At 40.5% G+C, this 23,095-nt stretch overlaps 1 protein-coding gene across 1 annotated transcript in view; it reads right to left on the reverse strand.

Moving 5' to 3' along the window:
• LOC143398375 (uncharacterized) overlaps positions 1 to 18,521 on the reverse strand; it is an 81,656-nt gene extending 63,135 nt beyond the window's left edge. Inside the window, 2 exon segments of the mRNA XM_076855333.1 lie at positions 15,040 to 16,594; positions 18,458 to 18,521. Coding sequence (XP_076711448.1) covers positions 15,040 to 16,594; positions 18,458 to 18,521 — 1,619 coding nt within the window.
• Between the last annotated feature and the right edge of the window lie 4,574 nt (positions 18,522 to 23,095).

The following is a 23,095-nucleotide window of genomic DNA, read 5'->3' on the forward strand; positions in this document are numbered from 1 at the left end:
TCACATAAAAATAAATAAATAAAATAAAGGTATTGTATCCAACTACAACTAAAAAAAAATAAATATTAAAAAAGGATCCTGGGATCCAACATGGCGGCCGGCGAGGAAGCTGCACTTTCAATATCTCCACATTAACGGGATCAGAAACACCAATTAAAACAGCTACATTCTACCTACTGAGGATCTTCTAGCAAAATTCCGTTGAAAGGAGACCTGCCGAGAATTAGTAAGTTTATTAGACGTGACAGTTTGCCCCAGACAAGTGAAACTTGACTGGCAGCGCGGGCTCAGAGTCCAATCCCGCGGCCACCCGCCGCTTCTGCAAGCGGCAGGCGGCCCAGAGCAGCGCGGCAGAAGGGTCCCCGCCCAGCCAGCAGACAGCGCCCGCCATCCCGGCTACCCTGGCGGCCCTGCTTTCGCTCGGCGAAAAGCCACCCCACCCGGCTGGTTCTTAGCCACGCCGCTGCAGCCACCCGGCTTTACAAGCACCCCCGGCGGCCCTGCTCGGCGAGAAGGGTCCCCGCCCTGCCGGCAGACAGCTCCCGCCATTCCGCTCTTGTTCTGCAAACAGCCACCCCGCCCGCTTGGTTCTTAGCCACGAGGCTGCAGCCGCCCGGCTTTACAAGCGCCCCCGGCGACCCTGCTCGGCGAGAAGGGTCCCTGCCCGGCCAACAGACAGTTTCCGCCATCCCGGCTACCCTGCCGGTCCCGCTCTTGCCCTGCAAACAGCCACCCCGCCCGCCTGGGTCTTAGACACGCGGCGGCAGCCGCCCGGCTTTACAAGCGCCCCCAGCGGCCCTGCTCGTCGAGAAGGGTCCCTGCCTGGCCGGCAGACAGCTCCCACCATCCCGGCACTCCTGGCGGCCCGCCCGCTCTGCGAAGGGTTACCCCACCCGGCTCTTAGCCACGCGGGCGCCATCTGCCTGGCGCTGAGGGAGCCCCCGGCGGCCCAGCGCAGCCAGAAGGGTCCCCTCCTGGCCCGACAGAAGGCACGTGCCCTTCCGGCTCTGCTAACGGCCCTGCCCACCCAGGAAAGGGCTCCCCACCTTGAGAGGATGGGAAGGAAATCTAACCAAGCCTCTATGAATTAGCGAACTGGGATCTAAAACCAGAGATTATATCAGACCAGAGACAAGCCAGTTCCACCTCTCCCTTCGGTCACTCCTGCAAGGAGCCAGGGGCCCGCCATAGCAGAGAGGGGAAGTCACCAAAGATCGGCCAAAGAGATTCCTTCCCAGCGGACTCTAAATTAGCAGGAGCGGCGAGGGAGCCGGACGGAGCTGGCGGGAACCGTGGCAGCGGCACGGGAACCGGCGGGAGCTGAGGCGGCGCTGACGCAGGAGCCGGCGGGAGCCGCGTGGCGCGGGTCTCCCAGCTACAGCACCCACCAGTGCTGACGACTGAGGTCTCTTGCACCAGATACGGGGGCGTGGCTACCAGAAGAAAGAAACGCGATCAGTATGAAAAGACAAGGAAAGAAAGGACCACAAGCAATGCAGGTCAACTCAACTTTAGAAGAGGTAATATCTGCAGCAGATGGAATGTCAGATAAAGAATTCAGGATATACATGCTTCAGATGATCTGGAGTCTCAAAGAAGACATTAGACAGCAAAATCAGACAATGAAAGACCACTTCGACCACTTCGACAATAAATTACACAAACAAATCCAAGAAGCAAAAGATCAATTATACAGGGAGATAGAGGTTATAAAAAACAAACAAACAGAAATCCTGGAAATGCAGGAAACAATAAACCAACTTAAAAACTCAATTGAGAATACTACCAGCAGAGTAGAACACTTAGAAGATAGAACATCAGACAATGAAGACAAAGTATTTCAACTGGAGAAGAACATAGACAGCTCAGCAAAGCTGTTAAGAAACCATGAGCAGAACATTCAAGAAATATGGGATAACATAAAGAGACCCAACTTAAGGGTCATGGGGATACAGGAAGGTATTGAGGTCCAAACCAAAGGAATGACCAATCTATTCAACGAAATAATACGAGAAAACTTCCCAGACTTGAAGAATGAGACAGAATCCCAAATCCTAGAAGCCTACAGGACGCCGAATGTGCAAAATCATAAGAGAGCCACACCTAGACACATTATAATGAAGATGCCCAACATACAGAATAAGGAGAGAATTTTAAAAGCTACAAGAGAAAGGAAGCAGATTACATTTAGGGGTAAACCAATCAGGATAACAGCTGATCTTTCAACACAGACTCTGAAAGCTAGAAGATCTTGGAATAACATATTTCAAACGTTGAAAGAAAAGGGGTTCCAACCAAGAATTGTGTATCCCGCGAAATTAAGCTTCAGGATGGAAGATGAAATTAAAACCTTTCATGATAAACAAAAGTTAAAAGAATTTGCAGCTAGAAAACCAGCTCTTCAAAACATCCTCGGCAAAATATTACAGGAAGAGGAAATGGAAAATATCAATGAAAACCAACAGCGGGAGGTAGTACAGTAAAGGTGGGGGGGAATAATCAAAGAGGAAAACAAACCATGTTTAGTAACATAAATAAACAAATATGGCTGGAAGAACAAACCATATCTCAATAATAACTCTAAATGTTAATGGCTTAAACTCACCAATTAAGAGACACAGGCTAGCAGAATGGATCACTAAACAAGACCCAACAATATGCTGCCTTCAGGAGACACATCTGATAGGAAAAGACATACATAGACTGAAGGTGAAAGGTTGGGAAAAATCATATCACTCATATGGACTTCGCAAACAAGCAGGAGTGTCCATACTCATTTCAAATAAAATAGATTTCAAGCCAAAGTTAATCAAAAGGGATGAAGAGGGACACTACATACTTCTCAAGGGAACCATACACCAACAAGACATAACAATCATAAATATATATGCCCCAAACAATGGTGCAGCTATGTTCATCAAACAAACTCTTCTCAAGTTCAAGAGTCTAATAGACCACCATACAATAATCATGGGAGACTTCAACACACCTCTCTCACCACTGGACAGATCTTCCAAACAAAAGTTGAATAAGGAAACTATAGAGCTCAATAACACAATTAATAACCTAGACTTAATTGACATATATAGAATATACCACCCAACATCAAGCAGTTACACTTTTTTCTCAGCAGCACATGGATCCTTCTCAAAAATAGATCATATATTATGTCACAGGGCAACTATTAGACAATATAAAGGAGTAGAGATAATACCATGCATATTATCTGATCATAATGGAATGAAATTGAAAATCAACAATAAAAGAAGTAAGGAAAAATCATGCATCACTTGGAGAATGAACAATAGGTTACTGAATGATCAATGGGTTATAGAAGACATCAAGGAGGAAATTAAAAAATTCTTAGAGATAAATGAAAACACAGACACAACATATCGGAATCTATGGGACACATTGAAAGCAGTTCTAAGAGGAAAATTTATTGCTTGGAGTTCATTCCTTAAAAAAAGAAAAAACCAACAAATAAATGATCTAATACTTCAACTCAAAATCCTAGAAAAAGAAGAGCAAAACAACAGCAAAAGAAGTAGAAGACAAGAAATAATTAAAATCAGAGCTGAAATTAATGAAATCGAAACGAAAGAAACAATTGAAAAAATTGACAAAACTAAAAGTTGGTTCTTTGAAAAAATAAATAAAATCGACAGACCCTTAGCCACGCTAACAAAGAGAAGAAGAGAGAGAACTCAAATTACCAGCATACGGGATGAAAAAGGCAATATCACAACAGACACTTCAGAAATACAGAAGATTATCAGAAATTATTTTGAATCCTTATACTCCAATAAAATAGAAGATAGTGAAGGCATCGATAAATTTCTTAAGTCATATGATTTGCCCAGATTGAGCCAGGAGGATATTGACAACCTAAACAGACCAATATCAATTGAGGAAATAGAAGATACCATCAAAAGACTACCAACTAAGAAAAGCCCAGGACCGGATGGGTATACAGCAGAGTTTTTCAAAACCTTTAAAGAGGAATTAACACCAATACTTTTCAAGCTATTTAAGGAAATAGAAAAAGAGGGAGAACTTCCAAATTCATTCTATGAGGCCAACATCACCCTGATTCCTAAACCAGACAAAGACACTTCAAAGAAAGAAAACTACAGACCAATATCTCTAATGAACCTAGATGCAAAAATCCTCAATAAACTTCTGGCGAACCGGATACAAAAACATATCAAAAAAATTGTGCACCATGATCAGGTAGGATTTATCCCTGGGATGCAAGGTTGGTTCAATATACGGAAATCAATAAATGTTATTCACCACATCAACAGGCTTAAAAATAAGAACCATATGGTCATCTCGATAGATGCGGAAAAAGCATTCGACAAAGTACAGCATCCCTTTATGTTCAAAACTCTAGAAAAACTAGGGATAACAGGAACATACCTCAACATTGTAAAAGCAATCTATGCTAAGCCTCAGGCTAGCATCATTCTGAATGGAGAAAAACTGAAGGCGTTCCCTCTAAAATCTGGAACAAGACAGGGATGCCCTCTCTCACCACTTCTGTTCAACATAGTTCTCGAATCACTGGCCAGAGCAATTAGACAGACGAAAGAAATTAAAGGCATAAAAATAGGAAAAGAAGAACTCAAATTATCACTATTTGCAGATGACATGATTCTATACCTAGCAGACCCAAAAGGGTCTACAAAGAAACTATTAGAGCTAATAAATGAATTCAGCAAAGTGGCAGGCTATAAGATCAACACGCATAAATCAAAGGCATTCCTGTATATCAGCAACAAATCCTCTGAAATGGAAATGAGGACAACCACCCCATTCACAATATCCTCAAAGAAAATAAAATACTTGGGAATCAACCTAACAAAAGAGGTGAAAGACTTATACAATGAAAACTACAGAACCCTAAAGAGAGAAATAGAAGAAGATCTTAGAAGATGGAAAAATATACCCTGTTCATGGATAGGTAGAAGTAACATCATCAAAATGGCGATATTACCAAAAGTTCTCTATAGGTTTAATGCAATGCCAATCAAAATCCCAACGGCATTTCTTGTAGAAATAGAGAAAGCAATCATGAAATTCATATGGAAAAATAAAAGACCCAGAATAGCAAAAACAATTCTAAGCAGGAAATGTGAATCAGGCGGTATAGCTATACCAGACTTCAAACTATACTACAGAGCAATAGTAACAAAAACAGCATGGTACTGGTACCAAAACAGGCAGGTGGACCAATGGTACAGAATAGAGGACACAGAAACCAATCCACAAAACTACAACTATCTTATATTTGATAAAGGGGCTAAAAGCATGAAATGGAAGAAGGATAGCATCTTCAACAAATGGTGTTGGGAAAACTGGAAATCCATATGCAACAAAATGAAACTGAATCCCTTTCTCTCGCCATGCACAAAAGTTAACTCAAAGTGGATCAAGGAACTTAATATCAAATCAGAGACATGGCGTCTGATAGAAGAAAAAGTTGGCTATGATCTACATACTGTGGGGTCGGGCTCCAAATTCCTCAATAGGACACCCATAGCACAACAGTTAATAACTAGAATCAACAAATGGGACTTACTAAAACTAAAAAGTTTTTTCTCAGCAAAAGAAACAATAAGAGAGGTGAATAGGGAGCCTACGTCCTGGGAACAAATCTTTACTCCTCACACTTCAGACAGAGCCCTAATATCCAGAATATACAAAGAACTAAAAAAATTAGACAATGAGATAACGAATAACCCAATCAACAAATGGGCCAAGGACCTGAACAGAAATTTCTCAGAGGAGGACATACAATCAATCAACAAGTATATGAAAAAATGCTCACCATCTCTAGCAGTCAGAGAAATGCAAATCAAAACCACCCTAAGATACCATCTCACTCCAGTAAGATTGGCAGCCATTAGGAAGTCAAACAGCAACAAGTGCTGGCGAGGATGTGGAGAAAAGGGTACTCTTGTACATTGCTGGTGGGACTGCAAATTGGTGCGGCCAATTTGGAAAGCAGTATGGAGATTTCTTGGAAAGCTCGGAATGGAACCACCATTTGATCCAGCTATTCCACTACTCGGTCTATTCCCTAAAGACCTAAAAAGAGCACACTATAGGGACACTGCTACATCCATGTTCATAGCAGCACAATTCACAATAGCAAGACTGTGGAACCAACCTAGATGCCCTTCAATAGACGAATGGATAAAAAAAATGTGGCATTTATACACAATGGAGTATTACTCTGCATTAAGAAATGACAAAATCATAGAATTTGGAGGGAAATGGATGGCATTAGAGCAGATTATGCTAAGTGAAGCTAGCCAATCCCTTAAAAACAAATGCCAAATGTCTTCTTTGATATAAGGAGAGTTACTAAGAACAGAGTAGGGAAGAAGAGCATGAGAAGAAGATTAACATTAAACAGGGATGAGAGGTGGGAGGGAAAGGGAGAGAGAAGGGAAATTGCATGTAAATGGAAGGAGACCCTCAGGGATATACAAAATTACATACAAGAGGAAGTGAGGGGAAAGGAGGGGAAATATAAGGGGGAGAAATGAATTACAGTAGAGGGGGTAGAGAAAGAAGAGGGGAGGGGAGGGGGGAGGGGGGATAGCGGAGGATGGGAAAGGCAGCAGAATACAACAGACTCCAGAATGGCAATATGTAAATCAATGTGCAACTGATGTGATTCTGCAATCTGTATATGGGGTAAAAATGGGAGTTCATATCCCACTTGAATCAAAGTGTGAATTATGATATATCAAAAACTATGTAATGTTTTGAACAACCTACAATAAAAATCAATTAAAAAAAAAAAAAAAAAAAAAAAAAAAGGATCCTTTCTCACCCAAGTCAAAATGACAATCATCAAGAATATAAATAATAAAGATGTTAAAGATGGAGTGGCAAGAAAACTTATACTCTATTTGTGGGGATGTGAATTAGTACAGCCTATGGAAATTCCTCAAAAAACTAAAAATAGAAATACCATATGAGTAGCTCTACCACTTTTCAGTACATACCTTAATACGTTAAAGGCAGTATACTATAGAGATACCACATACTCATGTTAAGCACAACACATAGCCAAGTTAAGGAATTAGACTATGTGCCCTATAGTGGATGAATGTATAAAGAAACATGGTATGTGTAAACAATGGAGCATTGCTCAGTTATTTAAAAGAACATCACCTGGTGCATTGCTACACACCTATAATCCCAGAGGCACAGGAGGCTGAGGCAGGAGGATAGAAAGTTCAAAGTCAGCCTCAGTAACGGTAAGGCCCTAAGCAAGTCAGTGAGACCCTGTCTCTAAATAAAATACAAAATAGGGCTGGGGATGTGACTCAGTGCTTGAGTGCCCCTGAGTTCAATACCCAGTACCTCAAAAAGTAAAAGGTAAAAATAAAAGAATAATATCATTTCATTTGCAGAAAAATGGATGGAAATAGAGATCATCACATTAAGCAAAATAAGCCAGACTCAAAAACAAGTAGTGTATATTATTTTTGTTGCATATGTGCAATCTTCAGGAAAAAAGTAAGATGACATGAAAGTAGAACAGAGACTGTTAGAAAAGAGGTAGGGGATCAGGGTAATGTCAGAGAAGGTAACTGGGGGTGGCTATGATCAAGCATATTATACACATGTATGAAAAGGCGAGGTGAAGCCCCTTATTCTGTATAATTAATGTACACTAAAAATTAAGAAAAATGATGACCAAAATGGCACTTAGTCAGCCATCAAGTGCTGAATTATCAGAAGTGACTAAAAACTCAGAGGAAAGAAACTGGGGGTGGCTATTTTAATGTGTTAGCCCCAACTAACAATCAAAATAAAATCCAGAAACTGTCCTGCAAGGGCAAATTCTTACATAGAGAATTTAACAGATATACAAATAAAGGACGTTCAGTGAGCTCCAAGAGGACACAGAGAAATGAGTCAGTACTCCAACAAAGTCTTAACAGAGAGAAGAAAGTGACGAAAAAATCAAACAGAAAATTTTGAGCTGAAAAATAAATGGAATTAAAAACAGGAAAGAAAAAAATGATAGTAGAGTAGATGAAACAAAATTAGTGAGCTGGAAAATGGGCTACGTGAAAGTACATAGTTAGAGGAGAAAGAAGGAAAAAGAATAGAGAGGAATGAAGATATTGTGGTAACTATGGGATAGCATTTAAAAATCAGGTATTTAGGATATTAGGGTACAAGAGAGACCTGAGAATACCCAAGATTTGGAAAACTTATTCAAAGAGATAACAAAACTTCCAGTCCTAGAAAAGGGCACAAATATCTGGGTTCAAGTAATTCAATCAAAAGTCAGGCATCACTCAAGTCTAAAACCATTAGTATTGTAATAAAGATCTCAAAGTGAAAGATTAAGAGAGGATGGATACTCAAGGCAGCAATAGAAAAGAAATGAAAACCATGCAACTTGTGCCCCAACTTGCCTGACAGCAAATTCTTCCAGAGAAACCTATCAGGCCAGGAAATAGTAGCATGAAGGTTTTCACAGTGCTGAAGGATAAAATCTGCCAACTAAGAATACAGTACCCAGGAATGATTCATTTAGAAATGATGGAGCAATAAAGACATGCCCAGACAAACAGAAGCTGTGATATTGTATATGCACCAGACCTGACATACAAGAAATGCTAGTGGGAATTCCTCAACTGAGAGAAACAGATTATTATTGCTAAGAAAAAAAACATGAGATGATATGAAGCTGATTGCTAGGAGTAACTGTACAGACAAACTGAAAAGGCTGTGACTTGGTAAACGTGGTGTGTAAGCCTCTGATATCTTTACAATGAAGACCAAAATTAAAAAAAAACATTTAAGAATGATATGTAGTCTGGGTACAATGATGTACACATGTAATCCCAGCAGCTCAGGAGACTGAGGCAGGAGGATCTCCAGTTCAAAGTCAGCCTCAGTAAAAACAAGGCACTAAGCAACTCAGTGAGACCCTATCTCTAACTAAAATGCAAGACAGAGCTGGGGATGTGGCTCAGTGGCCAAGTATTCCTGAGTTCAATCTCCATATTAAAAAAAAAGATATGTAGATAGGTACATCAAAAATTCAAAATGCAGGAACTAAGGGAGAGCAAGGTTAGAAACTTTAATTAGTATATTTTCTCTTATCTTTAAAATTATATTGTGTTGTTATCATTTTAAAATCACTTCATAAAATCAAAATATGGGGTTGTGAGCATCAAGGTAGCCACCAAGCAAAAGTATGTAATTGAAAAATTAAAAAAATTATATATATATATATGAATCAAAACATATAACTAAGTATCTAAACACAACAGATGAGTATAAGAAAAGAAGAAAGAAGTATAATGAAATTTAAAACCACATTATTTAATGGGGTTTATTAGTCCTTACTCATGGATGATTACCTCGAATTTAAGTGGATGCTCAAGTTTATTTTTAAATTGTTCTAATAGCAGGATTGTAATCTGCAGGAAAACTACATGCAGACTCTGTGCTCATTGCTTCTTTTTAGGCATATATAACAATAGATAGAGTGTATTTTGACAGACTATAAATACATGGAATGTAACTTAGGATCCACTTCCTGTGGTTGTACATGATGTAGAGATTCGTTGTGATGTATTCATATATGAACATAGGAAAGTTATGCTAGATTCATTTCACTGTCTTTCCTATTTCTACCCTCCCATCCATTCCCTTCATTCCCCTTTGTCTAATCCACTGGACTTCCCCTTTTTTGTATGTTAGCATCCTCATATCAAAGAGCACATTCAACTTTTATTTTTTGGGGAGGATTGGCTTATTTCAATTAGCATAATAGTCTCCAGATCCATCCTTTTACCAGAAAAATCATATTCATTTTTAATGTGGAATAATATTCCATTATGTATATAATACATTTGCTTTATCCTTTCATCTGTTGAAGGGCACCATAGCTTAGCTATTATGAATTGAGCTGCTATAAACATTAATGTGGTTGTGTCAGTGTAGTATGTTGATTTTAAGTCCTTTGTGTATAAGCTGAGGAGTGGGATAAATAATCCAAATGGTGGTTCCATTCCAAGTTTTCTGAGGAATCTCCATGCTGCTTTCCAGGGTGGTTGCATCAATTTGTAGTCCCACCCACAATTAGATTGTATGAGTGTATTTTTCCCCCACATTCTCACCAATAGTTTTTGTTACTTATATTCTTGGTACAAAAGTTACACTGGCTCCCACATCAGAAGTCTTCACAGTAAATGGACTGACCTTTATCAGATAGGACAAGTTCCAGTAGAAAGGCAATAATGAGCTAATTTCAATCCAGGGACTCGGTTTCTCTTCTATCATCAAACTGCACTTTTTTTAGAGACAGTGATGAACTAGTGAAAAATAATTTAAGGCTCTCATGGCCAAAGAGAAGTTTTAATCTAAAGTATTATTCATGTGTGTAATAAATGGAAGAAAACATGAGGGATCTCAAATGCTACAGGAAAAAAGTGGGATATATTTATTCATGTCACACAGTTTTCTAAAACACTAAATGAAAATAAGATCTGTTAACATCTGTACATTTATATAAGTTCAAGTAAATGTTTTATATGTGCAATATTTTTTAAGCATAGATGGTAGTGCCCAATGACTAGATAAAAGAAATCTATTTAATTGTCATAAAGAAAAATAAGTTTTATGTAAATTTAATCTTCTCTAAGAATTTTACAAAAATGAACTGAAATGCTTTTCAAGTTCCTGTGACTTAAGTCTTCAGCAAATAAAACTAGCTTAATTTTTTTTAATTTAAGAAAAATGTCTTCCTTTGTTACTAATTTGCTTGCAGAATTATATGAGCACCCATAATTTTTGTTGGGTCTTTACAACCATACTGAAAGTTAATATCACACAACCAAAGAATAGATATGCAAGTGGAAATGCAGGTTCTGTTACTTCATGTCTATCAAACAGCAGTGAGAAAATAAGAAGTCACACCTCTGCATTTTTGCATGAAAACTCTTTGAGGGCAATTGAAAAAAAACAAAAACATCAATACAGGACGTATCCTCTCTGCCTTGGTAATTTCTCCTTAGAAGCAGAATATTAGTGCTGTGTTACTGGAGAAGACTCTAGACATTTGTCACCCCAGAGGGTGATACCAGCATAAACTACAATAAATAAATAAATAAATAAATAAATAAGTAAAGACCCTCTTTGGGCTTCTTTCTTTTTCTTTAAGCAAGAACAAAAAATTTACATTTGAAAGAAGTCCTTTGACATCCAAAAGTACTAACATGTTTAGTATGATGAACTGGAAGTTTATGCTGAGGGAAAACTGTAAAAACAGCAACTTGATTCTCAAGGAATCAACATGCATTTAACTTTTTTATGAGTCTTACTCGGATGATGACTGCCTGATAGACAAACACTGTACACAGAGTTAATTGCAGATGATGGTTAGCTGTGTCAAATGTCATGGAACATTCATGAGTAATCCAAACATAATTGTTAAGAATATATAAATAGGTTTGTGAAAGATAAACGTGTTTAAATGAACTTTTGTACAATGATAATATTTATAATATGTCTTCTACTAGAACATTTCCAGTTCTCATTCAAATCTCATATGAGGATACGAAAAAATACCAATTTCTGAATACAAATGTATCTTTTTCTTATTAAAGAACATGGAAGGCATTTTCCTGTGTTAATGAACTTGATCAACGCTAAATCCAATAACTGTATTATGACTAAGCACTTGCTTCACACAGCTACAGTTACTGCGAGTCAAAAAGTCCTATTAATGTATGAAAATTACAGGTAAAAAATGTAAGGAAAACAACCATGTGAGAAAAGTGAATCATGTATTTGTCATGTGGATCTTTGAAGTATGAAGGATTTGTTCTTCTTAAGGAAAAACGAGGATCATTTTTGCCCTAAGAATTATTGCTCATTTCACAAAGAAGAAGAGGAAAAACATAGGACAAAATCCAAATAGATACAACAAAATTATAGATTTGTGAAAAAGAACCTTGAAAAATAATTCAATCTGTGTAAACTAGCTAATATTGAATACATTAATTTATATTTTATTTTTAATGGCGATTCTTAATATCAAAAAATGTTACAAATATAACAGCTAGAATGATCTCTGTTAAAATGACAAAATCTTTTTCTAACATTGGTCTTAAAAGGTAGATGTTTTTCTTTGTCTTTCAAATACCCCTATAGGTAATAAAGACTTTTGTGTTTCTTCAAAATGCTTTCTTTTTTTTTTTTTTTTAAGAGAGAGTGAGCGAGGAGAGAGAGAGAGAGAGAATTTTAATATTTATTTTTTAGTTATCGGTAAATACAACATCTTTGTTCGTATGTGGTGCTGAGGATCGAACCCGGGCCGCACCCATGCCAGGCGAGTGCGCCACCGCCCGAGCCACATCCCCAGCCCTCAAAATGCTTTCTTATGCTTCATGTTGCCTTTTATGAAATCACGTAAGAAAAGTGAGCCTTCTCGGTGTTAAAACAACTTGGTTTTCATTTGGCCACTACATAAATTATATATTTGCCTGACAACATTTTGTCACTTTAGTATTGCTTCACAGTAAGCTGTAATTGTTTTCAATGAAATGTTCTTAGCCTTTGGCATTTTTGACAACTTTCCAAAATCAAAGGCCATTTTAAGAATTTTTGCTCTCACACTAAGTTTGCAAGCTTCCTGAGGATCTTGGAATACCCTCAAAGAAATTACTTTCTTTATATAAGAGAGATAGTAAACTAATTAGGGTTATTGGCTATGTTACATTTTCACAGGCAATGAGAAATGTTTCATGTCTGCTGAGTCACATAGATAAATGTGATTAATATCTCAGATTGTATGAAATTCCTGAAAAATCTAATTGTGTCCCTCTTATCATTCCTTATGTTGAGTATAATTAAGTTACCGGGTTTCCTAAGATCATAAGAGAAAAGACTTTAAAATCAAGTCTGAAGGACTGCACCTAACTTCCAACTTAAAGTCCATCATGCTGCCTCTTATGAAATTTACTGAGGATTTGATAAAGAATGGTGGGGGACGTAGGGAGGCTCTGAATTCAGCAATGATAAAGTAGCAGAAAGAGAATGGTGGGTTCCAGGAAGAAGCAACCTACGTTCTCATTTATGTCCCTTCACCAAACCTGGTTCAAATATTTTTAGAAAATTGAAGGCTTTTTCAGCCTGTACAATTTTCTCATATTTATTACATATTTGTTGTTCTTCTAAAGTTACAAGGACTAGTAAATACTTTAAAAATAATTTTAAAGATTGCACATGTCCTATAGAATCCAGAGATGTTAGGGGAAAGTAGAAGTCCTTTGCCTGACAGCTGGCTTGTGGTTGAAGGAGGTTGGAAGCTTGTTGGAAGCACCCATAGGAAGGGGTCCTAGATTTTCTTATATTGCTTCTATAGCCCCCAAATTTCATACTGTCCAGGCCCCAGAAAGAGAGACAGAAGTCAGAAATGGTATGCTGATTATTTTATTGGGTCATAGAAGATACAGCTATGATTACTTATTGCAAAGCCAAATACTCTGAAGGACATCATCTTCTGTTCTGGTGTCTGAAACAAATAAACAAAGAAGGTTGTAGAGGACACTTGATAAGGTAGGAAATTTATAATTCCTGTTGGTATCACTGAAGTGAGGCTAGGTGACAGCCCACCTCCTCTTCCTGTTGCCCAACTCCTTCTCCTTCCCCTATTTTCTTCTTAATTTAATTATTCATTCTTAGTAGGCAGCCACAATGTAATATACTTAAAATTTTTGCTTGTTATCTGAAGAAATAAAGATGAAGCTGTTTAGCTTTTGGTTCCCATGGAAAATAACCAAGGCTATATTTTCAAAGATTGTCATCACAATGTATACCTATAATAGTGATACAGAAACAAGGTAGGCATATACTCATAGGGTTGGATTGAAGCAGTTATTGAAAAATTACAAAAATGGCATATTGTGGAATTGTAAAAATAATAAATGAGGAAAAAAATATAACATTGCATAAAAAAGATAAAGAATTAGAAAAGGAAGGAAGCAAGAAAGTAATAAAGGAAAAGAAGGAAAGATGTAGGTAGGGAAGAAAGAAAGGAAGAAAAGAGTTATCTGTATATGTTTATGAACTAAGGTAAAATTTTTCTAAGAAATATACTCTGAAATGATCAATGAAGAGATCTGCATATAACTTATGGCATCACTTCAGTTTACTTTTTTTTAGTATAATTTTTTATTAAAAAATAAAGATGATGTACTTCTGTGTCCATAAATGTTTCCAAGAAGATGTCAAAAATAAATTATGATTGTAGTTATGGTAAGGCATGTGGGTAAGAAGAAAGAATATGCCTTTCAGATTTGGCTTCATACTCTCTCTTCAGCTAGGCTGCTTTTTAACATGAGCATAGATTAATTGGGCCCTGAGCATTTTGAAAGCTAGAAGACAATGAAGAGCATAGACTTGAATACTAATTGGCAGGTGTTCTGGACCTGAATTCTGTACAGAGAGATAGAACTGAGCCAAGAGAAATCAGGGTCCACTGTGAAAAGAGAAATCATTGAGTCTGAGAAAAGAGGCAGAAGACCAGAGGGAGAACACTGCTCTGGTTAAAGGAACCAACAAGAAGACAGGTAACCATTTGGAAAAAGGAAAATTTAGGGGAGTAGTGCTGAAACTGAGCATTACCTTATCTTTCTATCCTACCCCAGAATATTTAGGAATATTTAAAAATTGGCTCTATAACCCTGTAATTTCCCCATTTACCATCAGATGTTTTGGCACCTTGAACTTGGTAAGGATAGGATCAAGGGCCTTTTTTGGAGAATGAACTACCCATCTTGGATGTCACTGAATTTTGATTATGAAATAGTAAGCCTGGTGGAGAGCTTTTTAATCTATCCCTGGGGAGGTTGGTGGTGGGACAAGGGTAACCCAGGGTGAAATGGGGGACCATGCTTCTGATTACCTTTTGATTACAGCAGTCATTGTTGGGGTGGTCCCTGCTGGTTACCAGGACGAGGAGGGCCATTTGGCTTTTGCTGCTGCTGCTGCTGCTGCTGGCCTCCTTGTTGGGGTGGTCCCTGCTGGTTACCAGGTTGGGGGGGCCCATTTGGCTTCTGCTGCTGCTGCTGGCCTCCTTGTTGGGGTGGTCCCTGCTGGTTTCCAGGTTGAGGGGGGCCGTTTGGCTGCTGCTGCTGCTGCTGCTGGCCACCTTGTTGGGGTGGTCCCTGTTGGTTTCCAGGTTGAGGGGGGCCATTTGGCTTCTGCTGCTGCTGCTGGCCTCCTTGTTGTGGTGGTCCCTGCTGGTTTCCTGGTTGAGGGGGGCCATTTGGCTTCTGCTGCTGCTGTTGGTGCTGGCCTCCTTGTTGGGGTGGTCCCTGCTGGTTTCCAGGTTGAGGGGGGCCATTTGGCTTCTGCTGCTGCTGCTGCTGCTGGCCTCCTTGTTGTGGTGGTCCCTGCTGGTTTTCAGGTTGAGGGGGGCCATTTGGCTTCTGCTGCTGCTGCTGCTGCTGCTGGCCTCCTTGTTGGGGTGGTCCCTGATGGTTTCCAGGATGAGGAGAGCGACGATGACGCTGCTGGCTTCCTTGTTGGGGTGGTCCCTGCTGGTTTCCAGGACTAGGGGGGCCATTAGGCTTCTGCTGCTGCTGCTGCTGCTGGCCTCCTTGTTGGGGTGGTCCCTGCTGGTTTCCAGGTTGAGGGGGGCCATTTGGCTTCTGCTGCTGCTGCTGCTGCTGGCCTCCTTGTTGGGGTGGTCCCTGCTGGTTTCCTGGTTGAGGGGGGCCATTTGGCTTCTGCTGCTGCTGTTGCTGCTGGCCTCCTTGTTGGGGTGGTCCCTGCTGGTTTCCAGGTTGAGGGGGGCCATTTGGCTTCTGCTGCTGCTGCTGCTGCTGGCCTCCTTGTTGGGGTGGTCCCTGCTGGTTTCCTGGTTGAGGGGGGCCATTTGGCTTCTGCTGCTGCTGCTGCTGCTGGCCTCCTTGTTGGGGTGGTCCCTGCTGGTTTCCAGGTTGAGGGGGGCCATTTGGCTTTTGCTGCTGCTGGCCTCCTTGTTGGGGTGGTCCCTGCTGGTTTCCAGGTTGAGGGGGGCCATTTGGCTTCTGCTCCTGCTGCTGCTGCTGCTGGCCTCCTTGTTGGGGCGGTCCCTGATGGTTTCCAGGACGAGGAGAGCGACGATGACGCTGCTGGCTTCCTTGTTGTGGTGGTCCCTGCTGGTTTCCAGGTTGAGGGGGGCCATTAGGCTTCTGCTGCTGCTGCTGGCCTCCTTGTTGGGGTGGTCCCTGCTGGTTTCCAGGACTAGGGGGGCCATTTGGCTTCTGCTGCTGCTGCTGCTGCTGCTGCTGTCCTCCTTGTTGTGGTGGTCCCTGCTGGTTTCCAGGTTGAGGGGGACCGTTTGGCTGTTGCTGCTGGCCTCCTTGTTGGGGTGGTCCCTGCTGGTTTCCAGAATGAGGGGGTCCATTTGGCTGCTGCTGCTGGCCTCCTTGTTGAAGTGGGCCCTGCTGAGGATCTTCCTGATGGTTTTTATTACCCGCAGGGGGTCGAGGTCTGAATTCTCCATTAGGGGCTCCCTGAGGCTGCTGGTGCCCTTTCTGTTTTTCTACCTCATAACCTGTATGGATATGGCAGAAGAATGCAGGAGCTTAGTGGTGGAAAACTCTCCTTGCTACTTCCCTCTCTGAACTGATCACACAGATTTTTTCTACCAAGAGGATCCTATAACCGCCAGCCGCCCACATGTTGTTTCCCTCCTTATGAAGACAAGCTCCCTTCAACAGTATACTCATCATATGAGCCATCTCACATCTGGCTCCTGGAACAATCACTTGTTGTTCAGTATCAAAAGATGAGATTTAGGATATGTCCAGAGACAGAAAAGAAACAAAATGAAAGAATTGTTAATGTCAGGTATGCTGCCAGTTATGTTTTTGGACACAATAATAAGGGGATGCCCATGAATTCAAGTCTTGACATCTAAGCCCTGTGCTGACACAGTGGACTAATTGTTCAGGCCTCTTCACCTACATGGGAACAGTGTAAGGTAGAGAAGAGAAAGACAAAGTGATGGCCCACTGGATCCTCTAAAGGGCTGCAGCAAATTTTTGCTCAGCTACAGGGACTCAGCTGAGTGGAGAAAAAAGACAGAAAATTATATTCGTGCATTTCATCTTCAAACAATACAATGCTTGAGAGGAACATCAAGGAGGAAGGAAGCTGGTGAGTGACTCTGAGCACCACGGAGAAGTCAGAATTAGGACCCTTCCCAATCATGTATCATCTCCCAGCCATCAGTTCCTGCCTGGGGGAACAGGCAGCCTCGCCAGGGGTCCCTGTTACCCAAGTTGGCAGTCCTGTACATGGACTCCAGTTCTAGGTTCAGGGGGTTTGCCTTTACCTTTGGGAGAACTAGAATTCAGTCAATCCCCAAAAGAAAAATGAGGATAATATGACTTAGGATAATGACATAATTCCTAAGGGAATATAATAAGAAAAGCTCGATTGAGGCTCATTTGGGCTTCAACTGACAGTAGGGAAAAGTCTTTATAGCTGACCTCAAGGAAGTAGAGCAGAAGGAAGGGAAAACCTGGTCACGAAGAGTCCTGTGGGGAAGTGTGACTTCCAGCCACAATCATTATAACTTATAAATAAACTCACCAATCACTCTCTGAGATGATGTTCCCACTGCAGGAAGCAGTAAGTGACTAGTGGCTGCTATGCTGTCTCTTAACAATTTTATGTACATTAAGAAAAAAAAACAACTATATTTTTATTCTTCCTAGAATCTCTCAACATTGCTGCTAATATTTATTAAGTATTGTGGTATTTTAGTGTCACATTTTGTTATTCTTTCATCGCTTTGTTCAAAAATTTTTGCTTATCTACACGTGCCTTCTCTAGAGAGGAACCAGCAGTAAACATTTGGCTACTTCTTAAAGCACATTGCAATATTGATTATGAGTAAGAGTAAAATGCAAAAATTGGGCCCTGCCTGATGTTTATGTCTATTTGGAGAGAGTCAAATTGTTGTCTGATTCTTCAGCTCTGAAGATATGTGTGCTTATCTCCTTTCTCTGCCCACATCCTCAACAGTAAGGCTGCAGGTACCCACTTCTATTTTAATTATGATATATGGTCTTCAAAACCTGACCACCACATTCAGTCTTGCCATATGCATTTCCATTCTTATATCACAGATTTTTTTCTGCAATTTAAACATTTACTTTATCATTCCTCTAGTCAAAAATGTTTATGGCATTCCCTTGTATTTTAAGTAAAATCCAAAGCTTTAATGTGGAATGAGGACATAACTGGTCTTACTCCTGTTGTAAGAATTCTGCACTCCAGGGTTTCTTCTCATCTCCCCCATCCCTTCTCCACGCCCCCTCCCGTCTCCAGCATGGTCTCCTAGGCCCCAACCAGAATCAAACCCAAGCTCCCAGCCACCACTAGCAGCAGTAGCAGCATTCCCTTATACCTTCACTGGAGCTCGGAGCTGGGTTCAGGGCCAGCAAGGCCAGTGTGAGCAGGACCACCAGCATCTTGGAGGAGGCTCTCAAGTTGCTCCTAAGTCTGTGCTGGGGGAAGTCAGGCAGCTCCCTATTTAAGGAGGAGCAGAACAGTGGTGCCTTTGAGCTCCATGATGGGTGACCTCACAGCTGACACATTAGGATGTCTTGCATCCCTGCTTTCTCTTTGGGACCTCAGCCCAGCAGGATAGATGGGAAGGAGGTTGTCAGTGTCTCCTTTCTAAAAGGTACAGTATGTGACCTGGGCGAGTGTTGAAGGAAACTTGTTGATCATTCAGCACAGATAATCCAACTGAAATTTCATCATTATTTGAATTCAGTCTAGTTGGTAAGAATGTGAGTGTGTCTTTATATTGTGTTGTGAGTAGAGGGCAGTTGTAGTGCACATCTGTGTACATTAGTATCAGCAGTGAACCTAGCATCAAAAATGGAGATGGTCAATATATCTGAGTAGTATTATAGTCCACACTCCATCAATTATGATATTCATGTCCCTATGTGTATGGTATTTAGCTAAAGTTTTGATGACTTCGGGGTCATTTCTGATCCTCCCTGTAATCGACTGGGATACCACATGGACACATACTGAACATTGACCCTCAGTCTGTTCAGATCCAGAAAGATGATTCAGGGTTCACTGGATCTGGTTCTAATGAGGAGGCCCTGGTGCTGTGGAAGCATATACCCTAAAATATTATGTTCTTAGTGATATCCCTGGGTGTTATTAAAGCAAAAGTGGCCACAGGAACCCCACGGGGTTTTCATGGCCCAGCAATGTGAATGCATAGTTCTTGGAGGAACCACACATTTCCGTTCTCTCAGTGTTCTCTAGGTTCCTGTCCTTTTGTGGGATGTTCTATAGGATGCCTTTAGATCTTACTTTTTGTAGGAAATACTATTGATTATCCCAGTAAAAACTAATTTGCCACAATTATGCCCTTGAATGAGGTACTCTGGTGATGTATATTGTCACATATGTATGGTATTTAACTAAAGTTTTGATGATTTAGTGGTCATTGCTGCTCAAAGATGTAATGGGTTAGGAACACATGGAACTCTCATTTGACCCTAAGTCTGCTCTGACCCAGAAAGATTGCCCAGAATTCAGTAGGTCAGGTTCCAATTAGAGAGGCCTTATTATTATAGAAGCAGATAGCCTAAATATTTTTGTATTACTATCCTTGGGTATTATCAAAGCAAAATGAAACCCCATGGAATTTCCACAACATAGAAATATGAATATATATTCCTAGAATGAACAGTGCTATTCCATGTCTATCAGACTTTTTCAGTTCTGCCCTTTGCCAGATTATCCATGTTGTTTGGGGCATTATATCTTCCAGGAAATATTATTATGCATGCCACTGATATTGATCATAATTATGCAGTTAAATAAAGGAGTCTGATACCACCTTTCAAGTCCCCATCGCATTGCCATTGCCTTCTGATTTACAGTCATATTCTATGCTACGTTCACACTATCACTTTCACCAGAGAACTTTTCTGCAATTTTTGAAAGGAAATCCTTCCTTCTCTCCTTTCAAATCTGCTTTGTTGGTATTTTGTGTTCTAATCCAAGCTTCTTTGTGTTTATTTATCATCTTATGTTGTTTTTCCCCCTTGCATTGTTGAAGAATACTTTTATCTAAACTTTCCAGTCAGTAACTAGTTTATTTTTCACAAACGTAGTTTCATTTTTTCTTTTTTTCAAATTTTGGGAATAAGGGATTGTACTTCCACCAGGTCTCCTTTGGGTTCCTTGCATTGTCTGTTTTCTGTTCACCTGCAATTTATTCTATCATATCTACCAGTTATCTGCTCATTCTTTTTATTGAAAATCTGCATTGATCTGTATAATCAGTTCTGTTTCTCATCATTTCAGACCTTTAAACCTTGTGTGTGATTGTGAAATTTTTTTATAGTACTGGAAGTAAACTGATGAAAGTTGAGAGGTAAGGCAGATAGGGCCATGGAAAAATCTTGGAGACAGACCCTTTTCCTTGTGTGGATGACTGGATCCTCTACTGTGCATGTGTTTGTTCTGGCCCTTAGTGGAAAAAGAAAGGCCTCCTAGCACTGGGGTTGGCTCTAGATAATATGACTCTTGCAGGATGACCAGGCTGATACCCCAACCCCCACCTCTGGCATAATCATGCATGTATTCTGAAGGGGGGATATATTAGTAGTCGGCAATTATTTGCTGGTAATGTATAAAGCAGAGTAGTTCTCCCTGGATTGTGAATTTTTTGGGAGACATAGTAAAGTTGCTTCATATGGCAGGTCCCTCTATTGTCATGATTGTCTTTGATTTATGCAAATACTATATGATAAGGGAACAAAGTGATGAGTGGTCCTTACCAAGTGGCTGATAGTTGAGGTGGAAAATGAAGGAAAGAGAGAAGAGCCAGGCAGACATGCTCACCCTGTGCAGGTGGCTGTGGAAGTGGAGAAGGTCCTGGGGGCCGTTAGCCTTGTCCCTGACCTGACAGGTCCTGGTACAGGGCAGGTGATTCTTCTAAATGTTACTCAGCTGAGGCTCTTTTTCTGACCTTCTCTGGTGCCAGCAATGCATAAACAAGATTAAGGTGTCATAAAAGAAAAATACCACCTAAGACCTCACTAGACACAACAAAACTGAGGTTATGGAAGAGTTGAGAGGGAGGACTGTCAGGAAGTTGAAATGTTGTACAGCCCGCAGCAGGCTCTTGGGCAGATTAAGTGTGTGGATGCCCTCAAGCAATACTCTTGTTCCAAAATATGTATGGAACCCTTAATTTGCCAGCAATAGAATTCTAGATTTCCACATTGGAATCTCTGTTTTCCTTCATGTTAGTTTGACTGTCTGCTAAAAATATGCATGGACTGGGTGACATTAGCAACAGAAATTTATTTTTCTACAGATATGGAGACCACAGATATACAATTAAGGTGGCAGGTTAGGTGTCTTCAGAAGCCTCTCCTGAGTACCCGAGGGTCATCTGCACGCTGTGTTCTCATATGGGGCTTCCTCTGTGCAAAAGCCTCCTTGTGTCTTTGGTGTGTCCAAATGTCCTCTTATAAAGACACAAGCCCCCGGCAGATTCGACTGTGTGCCATTCTGTCAACCTCATTAAAATGCAATCTCCTTTTTCTTTGTTAAGTTCTCAGTTTTAATTTCTAATGCTGTAAATTTTGAGAGGAAAAACTCATATAAACACAGTTTTAGGAATCCTCAGTAACTGTTAAAAGGAAGTGACCACAACACTCAGAGCAACCAAGAGATCTTTATTACAGCAGTGCAACAGAGGAGAAAGAGAGAAAGAGAAGAGAGAGAGAGAGATGAAGAGAAGAGACAGAGAAAGCAAGAGAGATAGCAAGAGAGAGAGGGGCCTGGCAGGAGGGAGTTTTTATAGCCCAAATCTAATGAGGTCTCTGGGTCTGCAATCTGCCTTGTTGGCACAATGGGGGTTACGTGTGTGGCCTTGAGCAGGGGGTTTAGTGTTCAGCCTTGAGCGGGAGCTTGAGCATTTGGGCTTGAAGCAAATAGTTGATAAAGAACCAGACAGAGGGTTTGAGTGGCCAGGTCATCCTGCAGCTAACTTTGTTTGGCATGCCCTGCAGACAGCTTACTCAGCCTGTCCTGCACCTAACAATTGTCAAAATTGTAAAGGGATCCAAAGACCAAAGAGTTTGAGAATGACTGCCCTATATTTTCTAAAATAGTTTTAATTAAATAACTAAACAATGTTCATATACCCTATGAAAAAAAATTAATATCTTGCTAATGCAGAACACTGTCTGATAATTATTTTACATTCCCAAAGCACTCATTATCAGGATTGAATCACACTGCACTGTTGACTTATATTGGCTGTTGACCAAATATCTGTTTTTTTTTTTCCCATTTACCACAAAGCCAAGTGATTTCTTTCATATAGTTGTACAACTAGACTTTTGGAGAAAGCAGGGCATCCTATCATAATTTATCATGTTGGATTTGACCCATGTTAATCTCCTTTGTAAAGGTCAGTCTTCAAATACATTATTAGACTGAGGTGCTAAGGTTTCGGCTTCAACATGGGAACTGGGGTAGGGAAAATCAGCCCTCAACACCTCCCCATCTGTACTCAGTTAATGTTGTTGTTGTTTTATCCCATTGTTCAAAACCATGAGTTACCATTGGCTTTTCATTCCCCCAAGCAGTGTCAATTAACAAATTGACCTCCATCTTTTTTCTAAATTGATCCCATTATGACTACATGCCTAATCTCTACCTCAAGTCCCTACTGGAGTCAGTCACACATGGTCTCCGTTCTGGCTTATCAATATGTGCCAAGAGAGCCCAGAATCTACATAACAGGTAACATTTATTAAGCACTTACCACATGCCATTTCTCTTTAGAAACTTTTAAATATAATTATTGTCATTATCAGTATTGCAGATGAGAAGACAGGGTCACAGGCCAAGGTGGATGTAAAGGCCTTCAATGTGTGGGAGGCAGCCAAACCCAGGGCCTGCTTTCCTGTTGCTCTGTCCCATTGTTTGCTGTAATATGTTTCCTTAGAAGCTGAGAAGGAATAAGTTAATCATTGAGGAGTCGGTCAAG

The sequence above is a fragment of the Callospermophilus lateralis genome, chromosome 4 (genome assembly GCF_048772815.1).
Source record: "Callospermophilus lateralis isolate mCalLat2 chromosome 4, mCalLat2.hap1, whole genome shotgun sequence".
NCBI lineage: Eukaryota > Metazoa > Chordata > Mammalia > Rodentia > Sciuridae > Callospermophilus > Callospermophilus lateralis.